The following is a 14573-nucleotide window of genomic DNA, read 5'->3' on the forward strand; positions in this document are numbered from 1 at the left end:
TGCTTAAGGTTTGACTTCAGTTCTATAAGCTGTGGTTTCAAAGCTATTCACTCAATCTAATTAACCAATATCTGCTTATTTTGATGATTTTCTGCTTTCATATTAAAAAACTTTGCAATGACTAGCTGTTTGTCATTCTGGGTCACAAATGTGTCGAGCTGAAAAAGTTTGTGAACCACCGGTCAATGCGGACCAACCAACTCAACCAGCCAGCTGCTTTGTTACCTAGCAACACAATCTGAACATTACAACTACCGTACAACTGCAGATATTTGCATATAAATGGCCATGATGCATTTGCACTGTTTTAGTTTCTTTCTCTTTTTTCCCAATTGTTTTATTTTGTTGATTGTCTTATGGGCCAGTGCATGAGGCAACAACAGCTGCCGTATAAACAGAATGAACGACCCAATTTATTTTAATGGTCCACTGATGTACATTACATTCAGTGGATGTCTCTGAAGTCAATTATCACTAATTGAAATCCAGAAAGAAACAAAGTTGCCACAGGAGAGAAAGACAAGGGAAATGGTGCAATGTCCTGGGTGGAATTTCTTTCCCTTTGCTCAATTCTCTCTCTCTCTCTCTCCCCTCTGGTCCTCTGTGGTGGCAGTGGGCTCATCCAGCCATGTGTTGAGGGTGCAGGTGGCTGCGGATGCAGATTCTCAGAAACCCATTAAGTCTGGATATTAGCCCTGACTGCTGTCCCCCTCCATTACTGTGACTGCTAGAATCATACCCTCGCAAACACCCTGCTCTGGACATAGAGCTGCAAGCGCTAGAAAAGACATGAGCTCACTTTCCTTCTGTTTTCATTAAGTAGCAATACCAGAATACTCTGTTACTTGTAAAAGTCATGTATTCAACATTTGTGCTTGAGAAACAGTGCAAATGTATTGGCATCAAAGAAGTGCCATAGTAAAATCTCAAATTGTTCATCATTTCTAAATAACAAATATTTAGAATAAGGTGAATAGAATAGCAAAATATTTTCAATTAACCGAACCAATCTTTTCTGTGTAGAATGGAATTCAAACAGTAGTCTGTGGTGCATCAGGCAACATATTCACTGCAAATTGTCATTAACCATGTGAACCCTATAGTGTCCCTATTCTGCAAAAATAGCAGATCTACAGTCCCTGCTCACGTCACGTTGCAATGCTTTGTGAGTTTGTAGGCTACAGTAACTGGATTGAAAGTTACAGCCACGATATTCAATTTAAGATAGGTTGCAACGTTACTGTGTATAAAGACTTCCTATGCAGTGCTTGCTCCGCCGTAGTTGTTGTTAGATTGATTCATGAAACATGCAGAATTCACAAAAGAGTAAGTTAATTTGACGGCGGAGCAAGCACTGCAACGTACCTAACTTACTGTACCTTGAATATCGTGGATGTACCCTTCAATTTTGGGACCATCACTCCATTGTTTACAATGGTTTGTAATGCAGGCTCGGACCTGTTGCCACCCCATGCGGTGACGCAATTCAAGATGGCCGTGGTGTGAATATGGTCTATAATAGTCAGATGGGCTGAATGTTCAATATAGCTGAAAATTCCCAAATATGCATGACGGTTGTTTACGCAATACGCATGCATCATATCAAGCCAGCATGCACTGACCCGAGTGAGTGTGTTCATTCTATGAATCATATTTCTGTGGCTTCAGTAACTACAGGCCAATCAAACTCATCCAACCGGTAGCCTAAGCCCCCTGTTCTGACATGGTATGAAACAGCAGATTGATGTGAAACATTAATACAGGTGTACCAGGACCAAGGCTTTCCTCTGCTATGAATTACCGTTTAACCAGGGGCCAAGAGTGTATTGATGTGACCATAGCACAATCCACTACCCCTACATACATAAGGAACAGCGTTTTGTTTGGATGTTTGATAGCGGTAGGGTGGCAAATCACTCACTCACCTGATGCTTTCGAGTGAAATTGATTTATTTATTTTGGAAAGCCCACAAAATAGGCGATACATCACCTTCTGGATAAATGTTTGTTATATTGTCAGAAAGAGTGAGGAGACACTGTAGGAGAGATTTTACCAAAACAAATTACCACAGGTATTAGTTATTAACACACCAAAAATAGCAGATCTAAAAGCTCACAACGCATTGCAGCGCAACGTATTCTGCCACATATAAAATTGTAATCATAATCTCTCATGGATCATTGTTAGATATGAATTATGATACATAATTGTATGATTTGTGTATGAGGCTCATACTGTATGACCATATAAGTTATATTATGAACTGAACTTACAGTATAGGAGACCATATTTTGGTCGTATACTGTAAATTCAGGCTAAGATTACAGGTCATGGCAACTTTGGTTGCCCTGACTACGAAATCATGATATACTGTATGTCACTAGTGGAAAGTTACCAACACTACGTGTCACTGTCTTCCTTGTTATGATCTGGGAACGAATTAATGAGTCCCACGAAGATCTTACTGTCATAATCTGTACTCTTTATATACTGCATGTTAACTTCCATCTTGGAAGAGAGAGAATTAGCAAAGCTGCCACAAGGGTGGTAGCTCACTGTTTGTCTCCTTGTCTGACTCTCTTCAAATACAGCAATCTAAGATATAGTCCTTTGGCTCGTCTCTGTCTTATTTTGGATATGGATTTATCCATATCCATATTTATTTAACTCATTCATTAATTTAGATAACAATCATGGATCCTCACTTTTTTTTAAAGATATTTTTTTGGGGCTTTTTGCCTTTATTGATAGTACAGTAGGTAGACAGGAAACAGAGACGGTGAATGACACGCGGCAAAGGCTGTCGGGATCTGGACCTGTGATGCATTGTCAGGCATCAAAGCGGGCGCCGGGATCTTCACTTTTAAAGTAAACAAAAACAAACAGTTAACTGATAAACAGCAGAACACACATTTTGATTTTACAAACTGCCCAGAGTTTGTTTAGCTCGTATTAAGATTTACATACAACTGGATTATGGTAAGAATTCAAAGCTAATTCTCAGAATGTATTCATATTTCAGTCAAGCAGAAGTAAGAGTCTAAAAGGTGAACTACTGTATAGAAGTTGCAGTTGCATATGAGCCAAAGGGTACAAAGGGTGCAAGAGAGAAAGAGAGCATGTGTGTGTGTGTGTGTGTGTGTGTGTGTGTGTGTGTGTGTGTGTGTGTGTGTGTGTGTGTGTGTGTGTGTGTGTGTGTGTGTGTGTGTGTGTGTGTGTGTGTGTGTGTGTGTGTGTGTATGTGTGCATGCACAGATCCATGCAGATCTGTCACTTCCGAAGCTACAAGTAGATGTTGTCAGATATATCTGACAACATATATCATACATTCAAACGTGACACACACATGTAGTTACTGTAACACAATAATACAGTAAGTTGTAACAACTACACACATAATACACAATGTTGCAACGACAGTTCCAGAATGCCTTTTTAAGATTACAGCATGCGATGCATGAAGACAGACAGCCATTGACATACTGTACAAATAGATACTGTACAATTCTATATGCATACTGTATGCAAATGTGCACCTCCAGACACAGCCATGAACCCATACAGCACATGCACAGTAAACTGTTATTCTAATAGCCATTCATCCATAATGAATCGACAAGAAACTGTCGTGGGTCTGAAGTGAATGTTCAGCCCACAGTGTAACACTATACTGAACCATTTGAAAACAAACAGTGAAATAATAGAGATTGAACCAAGTCCCATCTTTTGTTTCCTATTCCAAATGGACAGGCATGAATACAAATATGCATATAATATTTAAGTGCCATATGAATGCCTCATTTATGGTTTCATGAGCTTTCCCATTACCATGTAAAAGAGTTTGAGACCTGCTTATGTTAAGCCTTCAATATGTGGCTCAAAATGCTCTCTCATTCTAACGCCTGAAGAAGACCATGAAAAGCAAGGAATAATGTACTGCACGTGTGCTGATCAGGATATGAACAGGAGGTAACTTTTTGATAACTTGACATGTAGTTTTTACATCATTGTTTGTGGAAGGTTAGGTTAATGGTCTGTCTGTCCCTTTTGTGCCCATATGGAGGTATCTGTATCTACAGCATCTGTTTACATGTGTCCCTTGTATGACCTTATATGGAGATCTCTCATCTATCTCTGTATCTGTCAGTCCTTCCGTGTCCCTGTTATGCCCATTATGGAGATCGCTGATGTCATCAGTTTATGTTGCGATTGAGAAGTCACTGTGGTAGTGACACCATGGCGATCAGGATAGAGGCGACCGCTGCATATTGCCAGCTCCACCCAATCCGATATGTTCAGTTCTGGCTGCACCAATCCATGATGGCGACTGTCAACTTGCTGTGCTATCGTGGCTTAAAAGCAGGTCTCCTCTAACCCAGTTGTCCTCAACCTTTTCAGGCCGTGACCTCCAAAATAATCATATTTTAACTGGGGACCCCCGCACAAGCACTTGGAATTGTAGGAGTTGGCATTACATTTGGTTTGACTCGATCATTGTGAAAATAGCCGATCTACATGCTCACAACTTGTGAGCATGTAGATCGGCTATTTTCACAATTTCATCCTCTAATATTTGACAATTTGACCAATGTTTGACCAGAGGTACTAAAAAGGTCTTTAAAGTCCTTAAAGTTATACCATGTAACCTTTTTTATAAAACAAATCTTAAAATTGTCCTAACTCTTAAATCGCTAAAGTTTTAGAACACCCACTCCGTTATTTTCAGCTTCTGAAGCCTTCTCTTTATATATTTTCTTCTAGCAGTGACAGGGGCGGGATTTCCCGGCAAAATGACGTCATCATACACTACCGGCCAATCACAGCGAGGGTTATACACTGCCGGCCAATCACAGCGCATCTTGAAGTGGGGTCGCTAGCTATCACAATAGGGCGGCCATATTTGTAGGCGCCCGTGTGTCTCTATCTATACTCGGGTGAAACACTCCGTTTCTCCGGAATGCCTGAACGCACAGGAACCAGGGACCCCTCCAAAGATAGATCTCGGCGAGGTGGAGGCAGACGCGGGGGTGACACGGGGGTGAGGCCCGGTCCGCGGCAAAAAACAGACGAAAGACGCGGACGCTACTGACCACTAGTTGAGCAACTTACACAGTATAGCTTTAAATTGCCACTTTAGAAATGTGCAGATACCCTCTATAGTCTATACACTTCAACTTTATGTTGGTTTGTTTAATGTTGAGTGAACATCTGGGGACCCCCCAAAATAATTTGGGGACCCTGTTATGTAACGGTTACTGTGTCCATTATTTTGTGTTCGATTATAATGGGATATTCTACTCTGACAGGAAACTGATTCTGCCACCAAATGAAGGCACCTTACCAATTCTAAGTTGACTTCTGAAAATGACATACCTTAATGTATGCAGGCAGCTTTTCTTTTCCATGTAGGAAACAGCCACAACCTAACAGTTCCACGCGTGTAATTTTCTCACATACTTCCCTGTATCCATCCAAGTGATCCACAGAAATGGGTAAAATATAGCCAATCAAACTTACGATAAAACATAAATCTACCTTACAATCTCATCTGTGCTTTATTCTGTTACAGAAAACCACACAATACTGAACAACGGTTTAATTTCTATTATAATACTAGCGTACAAAACATTGCAATCGTGTTTCGCTGATCTATACCGAGCATCCCGTATTCATCTGTTGCACCAAGGCAATCTTCTGCAACCTGTGTTACCATGTGTCCTAATAAATCATGACAGGGGTCAAAATAATGTCGCGGCATATTTACCCATAATAAATCACTCAGCGCAAGTTCTGTGCCATTTGTAGTGTGACCGTTACATAATGATAATTGATTGCGGGGAGAGAAAAACTCAATGAATTTAGAGCAGTTAAGAAGGACAAAAGATATATCAACTGACAACACTCTCTTGGTCTACAGTGTCAGTCATTGTGGCACTTTGCCCATTGTAATGTTCACCTTTGTTTGATAGGGAGAGCTAACGTTGCTGTAAAATATCCATCGATCAAACAGATTGTCTCCACGAAACCCGGGTGGCGTTTTAGTCTCTCTCAGAATCTACATTCTTCATCTTTCTCTACATTCCGTTCTGGCTGTGAGAATTGAGAGAGAGAGAGGCGTGGCAGGAGGCCAGTGTTTGTTTTGCCTCGCTCCTGTGTTTCCCCAGCTCCTTCCATTTAGAAGTGCACCCTGAGTTGTTCTTTGTGGATCACCCGGCAACAGACACGCCACTGTGTCTCCGAGCTTTCACAGCGAGCGGAAGCGCAGTGCCGAGCCTCTTCTGGAGGGGCCTACCAGCATCCTACCTGACTGCCTTACCAATGAAGAGGCAGACACGTTCTATGGGCTCTGCAGTGTTACGCATAACTGGCTCTGACACCGATCCCTCCCTCTTTACGCCACCAGAAAAGAACAGGGTCTCTTGGGGATTGAGAGATTTAGGAAAGCTTGGTTTCTTTTCTCTCTATCCATTTCTTACCTTCTCTCACAAACACACATTTTCATAATCTCTTCGTGCATTTTTGCATAAGGGGTACAAACAACCAGCACTACAAAGTCAAATGAAACTTGCAAAATACAATTTCTTTTGCGGTACTAAGGTTCACTTGTTTTGATTTGCATGGCATGCATTGAAATCAGCTTGTGAAACTGATTGGGAAGTGGCATTGGGAGAGTTAGATGTTAAAATGGAAATTTGCGTTGGCCAAAGGCCAGCAGGAAGTAGCCCTAGACTCCTTGGACGCAACAACACAAAACTGTCCTGGCGATCTAGAATTTCAATGTGGGTTTTTATGGAGGTGGTAGGGAAATTCCTGTGAAATAGCCCCATGGGACACTGCTTGGCTTTGTTTTGTCTCCCTACAGTGATTAATTCTAGTTCAGATCACCCTGTTGCTGACACATTATACTCCAATAACCATTATGTAGGCTCACAGGCTGATGATTATTTGATATTTGTCAATTATCATAATTGTCTTAGCATTAGCAGCCATTCTAGTTCAGTATATATTAGTTCAGTATATATTGTAATTCTGCAACTACGGGCAGGTCATATATGAAATATTTTTTTTGTGTGTTGTTGTATATTTCTAATAGGGATTTCTGCTCGCTTGCTGTGGAATTCTCTGTTAAATGTTGTACAAATCAGGTGCTGCATGTTAGCCTCGCTGTTACATTTTGACGACAAGCCATAGTTGTTGCCATCGAACTCATCATCACCTATCACGGCCATTTTGTCCATCTGACATCAGCAAATAATCAGATCTGGTGTCGGAGCATTAGATTTGTCCCTTATGTCTGAGCGGTGAAACCGTGGGGGTCCAGCTGTCTGCCTGCTACTGTACTCTCAATTAACCCCACCTTCCCTCTGCAATTACAAGCTCCAGTGCACACAGGCCCTACCATCAGGTGGGGGCCGGGGCCACAAGCATGCCTCCACCAGCCCTCGCTGCCAGTGTGGCGCTCTTCAGCTCTCGCAGTATGGAAACAGGCCGGCTGCGGAGAAACGCTTTTTTTCCCCCTAGCTCATACGCCCGTGCACAAAATATCCGATCTACAATCGCACAATGTGTCGTGTCGCAGTGCGCTGTGAGCTTGTGGGTCTGCTATTTCCGGGCGCAGGACACCGTCTTACGACGGAGCTCACGTCAGGCTTTTGGCACATCTGAAGCGCTGTAACCGCCTGCGGGCCAATCAGCCAGCTGGGCTTAGAAATACAAAAAAGAAAATTGTTTAGTACCATTAGAAGGTTAGCTCACCCCTCATTGGCTCACCATCTGGGCGTACTTCTAGATCCTCTCTGTGGCGTAGCTTTTCAGTAAACACTGTATCAGCACTGAGCAGCCGCCTGCATGGAGGAGATGAGAAAGAAGGAAGGAGGGAGGGGGCAGAGAGATAGAGAGTAAGGGGAGAAGAAGAAAGAGAAAGAAAGGGAGGGGGATGAAAGCAGGAAGATGAGAAGAGAGCAATAGGAGGGAGGGTAAAATAAATAGGAGCAGCACTGGAAAAAATGAAAGCCATGATGACGAGACAGCAATAAGCCAATAAGACACAGACGAATCAAAATCAGCATGTACTATTCTACTCAAATTAACACTCAGGATTTTGCAGTGTAGGAATTTAAGGCATGGCTGCTGGTCCTGATCTGTCTGGGTGGAGTCTTTTCACATCATCGGCCATTAACCTATTTGGCTCCCAATTATTTGGCTGCCCTTCACTTCAACTTTCTGCAGTATAGGCCTAGGCCTATTGCATGTACTGTATTGTAGCATGAAAACAGACAAAAAGCCCTGACATAACCTGACATAAGGTTATATTACTGTAGCTACAGTACATACGAGGAATTCATGCATATTTTTTGTTTGTTTGCTTTTGTCATATTCCGGAGACAATAATTTGATGACGAGTGATAGTTCAATGGGAGACTCAGGATCTTTGAGTTTCCTCCGCAGGTCATCAAATAATTGTCTTAGGAATGAGACAAAAACTAAAAAGATCCCTTTGAATTCAAGGTTTCATTGGGTGTGTAATTGATATAAAATCAATTACACACCCCAAATATATATTAGGGTGGACTATTCCTTTAAGGCCTACAAGCTCGCAGTTGAAGGCCTACAGGCAGACAACACGTTGCGTGGTGATGTGTCGTTAGCTTGTCTTGGCTATTTTTGGCATGCAACGTGTCATAGCTATAGGCTACTTTGCTGCATATGGGATATTCGATAGGCTAAAGTAGGCTACATAGGCTGCATGCAGTGGTAAATTCTACTTACAGTACCTTTATAACATCCTTCCTTAGTTCTGTATTATGTCAGGATGAGGTGTAGCCAATATATTATTCTCTGGTTCAAGGATTAACAGAATATGAGCGTGAATTCACAACAAGCTTCTCTGTTGACATCTTGACATCCATGTCTGAGAGAGGAGGAGGGGCCATGGGATCCTTATCATCGTTTGTGTCACGATTGTGTCATTTCAAAATCCCACACCTGACATTTTGCCCCCGAAGGCAGCAAAAGATATTTCATAAATAAATAGGCCTACATAAAAATTTAAATAATCCCCAATTATCCCCAATTGTTTCCTTGACTCCAACTTTAACTGTAATGCCTAATTTATGCACATTGTTAGCCTGTAGTTCAGCTATTTCCGGCATGCTACACCGATGTACAACAAAGTATACACCAGGCATTAAACCCCAAAAGGCCATATAATCTCCAGATGAGACCTTAATAAATTAATCTCTATGTGGGAGCTAAATTCTGCATTAAGTCAACTCATTTGGGCTCTTCCACAAGGGTCTTTCATTTCAGGAGACAGCAGGCTAAGAAGATTATGAAGCACAGTTTTCAATTTATCTCACACAACCCCAACTCCCTGTTTTCGACTGAGACCCCCTTATCATGTTTTGGCAGGAGCCACTGCAGCCTCTGACATCCTCGTCACATTACTTGTAATTTGGAATTACTCAATTTAAAACCCATGTAGAACGGGTACACATTTTGTGTATCATTATTTCTATGCTTTAACTATTGAAAAATAGCAGATATACAAGCTCGCAGCGCGGCACCAAGTGCCGCGCTGCGAGCTTGTAGATCTGCTATTTTTGAAAAATCGTGAAAATTTGGATTTTGACCCGATTCTATATGTGTCTTTTGAATCCTTCTAAGATTTTTTGAAAAAAACCTATGTTTCTATGACATCAATCTGGCTAGCCATCGTCAAAGAAAAGGTCCTTTTCACTCAACTGGAGCTCAGTTAGTCTGTTCTTGAGAGACTACTATGTCAGTGGTTCTCAAACCTTTTCATGTGAAGGACCCCCAAAATGATATTTATTTGGCCACGGAGCCCCATCTCAAAATATCTACCGGTAGTTCCAGGGACCACCCAGAAGCAAAATTGAAAATGCATATATTCAAAGATTTGCACACATTTTCACGACTTTTTCCAAAAATAGCAGATCTACAAGCTCGCAGTGCCGCGCTGTGAGCTTGTATATCTGCTATTTTTCACTGGTTAAAGCATTCAATAATTCTAGGCCTAAATGGGTTAATGCTATGGTGTTACTCCCCCTCCGCTCTCTGATCTATGCTATTTTGGGCAATCTGTTTTTAATTCTCCAAACATGCCACATCACTGGTGCAGAAATTATGTCAAATAATATGACCATTAATATGGGAAGATGTGCACAAGAGAGAATGGTCAGTTCATTAAGGGCATATGAGGTGACCTCGGTGGACAGAAAAGGCACAAACAGACTCAAATGTGGCCATGAGGGCTGCCTCAGTTGCAAAACCTTAAGTCAGTGCATGGTTCTCAAACTCTCAAAGTGGTTCCCAGGGACTCTGTGGGTTCCTTTAGGGGTGTCTAAATTGACCCATACAAGTCTGTAACTCTGACAGTGTACAAATGGAACCAAATGAACCCTAACGGTTCATTTGGTTCCATTTGTACACTTTCAGTGTTAAGGGGAGACCTTGAAATTTGAAAGTTGGAGTAACACTGCATGCCTTAAGTCCTACTAGCCTTTATTTCATTGTGTGGCCCTTGCGTGCGTGCGTGCGTGCGTGCGTGAGAGAGAGAGAGAGAGAGAGAGAGAGAGAGAGAGAGAGAGAGAGAGAGAGAGAGAGAGAGAGAGAGAGAGAGAGAGAACTTGCTGATGTAAAAAAAAGAAAAAGAAAAAAAAAGCCCCGGTAAGGATATAAAACCTTGAGACAAGAGGATGCTCCTCTCTCAAACCCGCTGCGTTCTCAGTGGTGGAAATGTTGGAGTTGGGGAGGGTCGACTTTGAGGTGACATTGACGCTATGTAGATGAGAGCGAGGGATCACGGCAGCTCGCTCAGCAGCTCCTTTCCCCGTCTTCTCTCCCCACCTCTCTCTCTTTCAGCACCACTCTTTTTTTGGACAGCACCTCTCACTCAGTTAAAGACGCATTTGTCTCATGTCGTTCATTCATGCCTCTCTGGATAATAGTTTTGTTCTCGAATCTCGGATGGAAAGCTTTTACTTCAGTCCTGACCATTGAAATATCAAGGAAATAACTATTTTTTCTTTCTTTTTTTTCCAATTCAAAACGGATATTGTCATCGGGAAGGGGGAACAAAGAAATCTAAAGAGGGAAACATATTTATTGTAAGTTTATATATTTTTTTATGTAGCCATACTGTGCTGTTTTCCCCCCCTTGATTAACGTTAGCCTACTTTAATTGGACCACAAAACACTTTTGGGTAAGTAAATGCGCTACGGCAATTACGCATTGGGAATGGACACGCATGATGCGCCCAGCTCAATTTAAAATAAGCTCGAAAATGGTCTATCAACAGCATATTTGTTGTATCCTTAATTTAGTAAATTTTACAATTCAAATAATGATTTTGCTTTATCTGCACTGCAGTTACATTTATTTTGTTTTCTGGGTTTATATGTAGGCTAGACTATTAGCCTAATTGAATTAGAACATAAAATACGGAGTATTGGAAAAATGTTTCACTTCATGCGCGAGTGCCTTAGAATTCTTAAAATCTTGAAAACCAGTCCCAGAAGACAAGCACTGTGCATAACACACCTATAGGTAGGCTACCATACTGTCCGTAAGATTACGCACAAAAGGTGAGCGGCCGGAGCGCGCGGTGTTTCATTGAATTGCAGTCCGCAGGTAGCCTGTTTTTTCTTTTGCGTCTAAAATAAAGAAGATTGTAAATTATAATTTTGAAAATGCTCATATTGAGCTAAATCTGGCACAATAAAGAAGTGAAGTGACAATTATTTTTGTCATTGTATTTTTTATTTTACAAGCTCCGAGTCTATACGAGAAAGCGCGGTATTTAACTGTCTGACCGGGCAGTAAATTATTAACCCCTCACATCTTTAATTGCTCCTCTGTTGTACACGGGCAGTGGCGAACGGGCTATTAATTTCAGGGGATAATGGATCAACCTGGTCCGATCAGACTTAACGTGCGCATCTCGTGGCAATTAAGGGTGATTCTGTTTGCGTGTGAAGACTTGATCCCGTGGGGTTTGGTTCACGCACGGACCATATAGGGCTTAGGGCAGCCCTTTTCCCCCATTTTTTCTTTCTTTCTTTCTTTCTTTCTTTCTTTTAATTTATTTTTTAATTTATTTTAATATGTCAGACTAATAAAATGGACGCGTAAATAACATCTATTTAGCGTTGGCAAAATTAACACTTATGTTTCGTTTGTTTCATTTTAGTGCACGTTTCCCTCCTGGCAAGGTGTTACGGTTATCCAGGAGCTGCTGGGTTAGGCCTACGGACTGAAGGATCTGCTGTGTGCGTGGAGTGGACTGGTGCTGAAGCTGATCCATCCATCCATCCACTGGTCATATAGGACTAACACACACCTGGAGCAACCATGGCAACGAACGGGACCAAAGCAGCCACGGACGGACACGTCTTAACGGAGGCGATAATGATGAACGAGGCGCCCGCCGCCACCACGAACGACAAACCCAAAACCCTGGTGGTAAAAGTCCAGAAGACCAAATCGGACCTGCCCGAGCGAGAGACGTGGGGCGGAAAATTTGACTTTCTCCTCTCTTGTGTTGGATACGCGATTGGACTCGGGAATGTCTGGAGATTTCCTTATTTATGTGGGAAAAACGGAGGAGGTAAAATCAAGACATCTTGGCATTTTTTTTATCGTGTAGCTGTAACAGACCTAAAGGAGGAAAAAAGAAAAAATGAATCCCCACTTCCCAACCTGCCAATTTGCTCTGGGGTGTTCATTTAAATAATCTCAAGTGGCTCTTTTCCCCCTGTAGCTGTGCGTAATTACGCGCAGACGCACAGCCTGCGCTGAGATCTGTGAATCAGTGTGAATCCGCACATTTATCATTTAGATTATTGTTATTTTATTCAGTGGTGGAAAAAGTACTTTTTTTTACTCAAGTAAAAGTATCAGTACTGCAATGTTACTCTGTTACAAGTGAAAATACAGAATTAAAAGTACAAAAAGTATTGGTATCAAAATGTACTTAAAGTACCAAACGTAAATGTGCTCATTATGCAGAATGTCCCATTTCACAAGATTTCAAATGTATAAAAAAATGTATAAAAAAATCTTGAAAAAAGCAGATCTACAAGCTCACAATGCGTTAAAGCGCAACGCTTTGTGAGCTTGTAGATTGTCTATTTTCAAATGGCCGAAATGTATGGGCTGAAGTGGTCAATGTATGTTTTGTAATAATATTCAAAATTACAAAGTAACTGGTAACTCAAGTTTTCAAATAATTTTAGTGGAGTAAAAAGTAGGCCTACAATATTTGCCTCTGAGATGTAGTGAGAATTGGAAATACTCCAGTAAAGTACAGTACTTAAGTACAGTACTTGAGTAAATGTACTTACTTACTACACCACTGATCATACTCATGACACTTTACCTCTCACCTCTCGTTCAGGAGCCTTCTTGATCCCCTACTTTTTGACCCTTATATTTGCTGGCATGCCGCTGTTCCTCCTTGAGACGGCTCTTGGTCAGTACACGTCCATTGGAGGGCTCGGCGTGTGGAAACTGGCCCCTGTCTTCAAAGGTAAACACACCCATTCACAATCACAACACCCTGGTGTGTGTGACTGATGATGATAAACGCAAGATCGCGCACCTTGGGTATTAACAGAGGTGTCACAAGGGGGGGAAAGTGGGACTGAGTCACTATAGGGCCCAAGGTGGAGGGGCCTTAATTATTTTATACTTTAGCTATTGAAAAATAGAAGATAAAGTCGTGAAAATCTGTGCAAATCTTTGAATAATTTTTTTAAGCGAATATTTGTAACAAAAATGTTGCTTCTGGGGGGTCCCTGGAACTAAATATTTTGAGATGGGGGTACGTTGCCAAATACATATCATTTTGGGGGTCCTTCACATGAAAACGTTTGAGCACCACTGACATAGAAACATAGGTTTTTCACAAATGTTCACTCCGTGCCACGCTATGAGCTTGAATATCTGCTATAGTTAAAGCACAAAATAATGCGTAATAATGCGTTCCCAGTCTAAATGGGTTAAATGGGCCAGCAGTGAATCCTTGTACCCTGGGCCCAGAATTTGGTGTGACACCCCTGCCCTGGTGTGATAATGATGAACGCAAGATCGCACACCTCGGGTATTAATGTTCACGCAGACAATCACTACGACATTAAACACCTTGCTGCTTATATTTCTACTCAGGGGTAGGGCTGGCTGCTGCTGTGCTGTCCTTCTGGCTCAACATCTATTACATCGTAATCATATCCTGGGCTATTTACTATCTGTACAACTCCTTCACCAGTGTGAGTATAATTATCATCACTACACAATCTAAATGGGAAGGATGCATGTGCGTAGATGGAATCATAGAAGGAATTATTATTAGAGTACAGAAAATAAATATCTTTATAGACACTTATTTTAGCGCACATATTTGAGTATTTGAGTGTTTCTTGGACCATAGAATAATTCTTACATCCGACATGTTGAGTTTCTGCCATGTTCTTGTTTCCAAAGCATGTTACATAAGAGTGTACAACCCTTGACTACAAGTATGAAATGTATTAGTTCCTTTCCCACATAATT

At 41.5% G+C, this 14573-nt stretch overlaps 1 protein-coding gene across 1 annotated transcript in view; it reads left to right on the forward strand.

Moving 5' to 3' along the window:
• Positions 1-12374: 12374 nt before the first annotated feature.
• Positions 12375-14573, forward strand: part of slc6a1b (solute carrier family 6 member 1b) — a gene marked incomplete at both ends in the record, with an annotated part of 17975 nt that continues 15776 nt past the window's right edge. Inside the window, 3 exons of the mRNA XM_080728597.1 lie at positions 12375-12630; positions 13420-13551; positions 14190-14290. Of these exons, the coding sequence (XP_080584723.1) occupies positions 12375-12630; positions 13420-13551; positions 14190-14290 (489 nt within the window). The remainder of the gene's footprint in view (positions 12631-13419; positions 13552-14189; positions 14291-14573) is intronic.

Source organism: Nannobrachium achirus, assembly GCF_963921795.1.
Source record: "Nannobrachium achirus genome assembly, chromosome: 6".
Classification (NCBI taxonomy): domain Eukaryota; kingdom Metazoa; phylum Chordata; class Actinopteri; order Myctophiformes; family Myctophidae; genus Nannobrachium; species Nannobrachium achirus.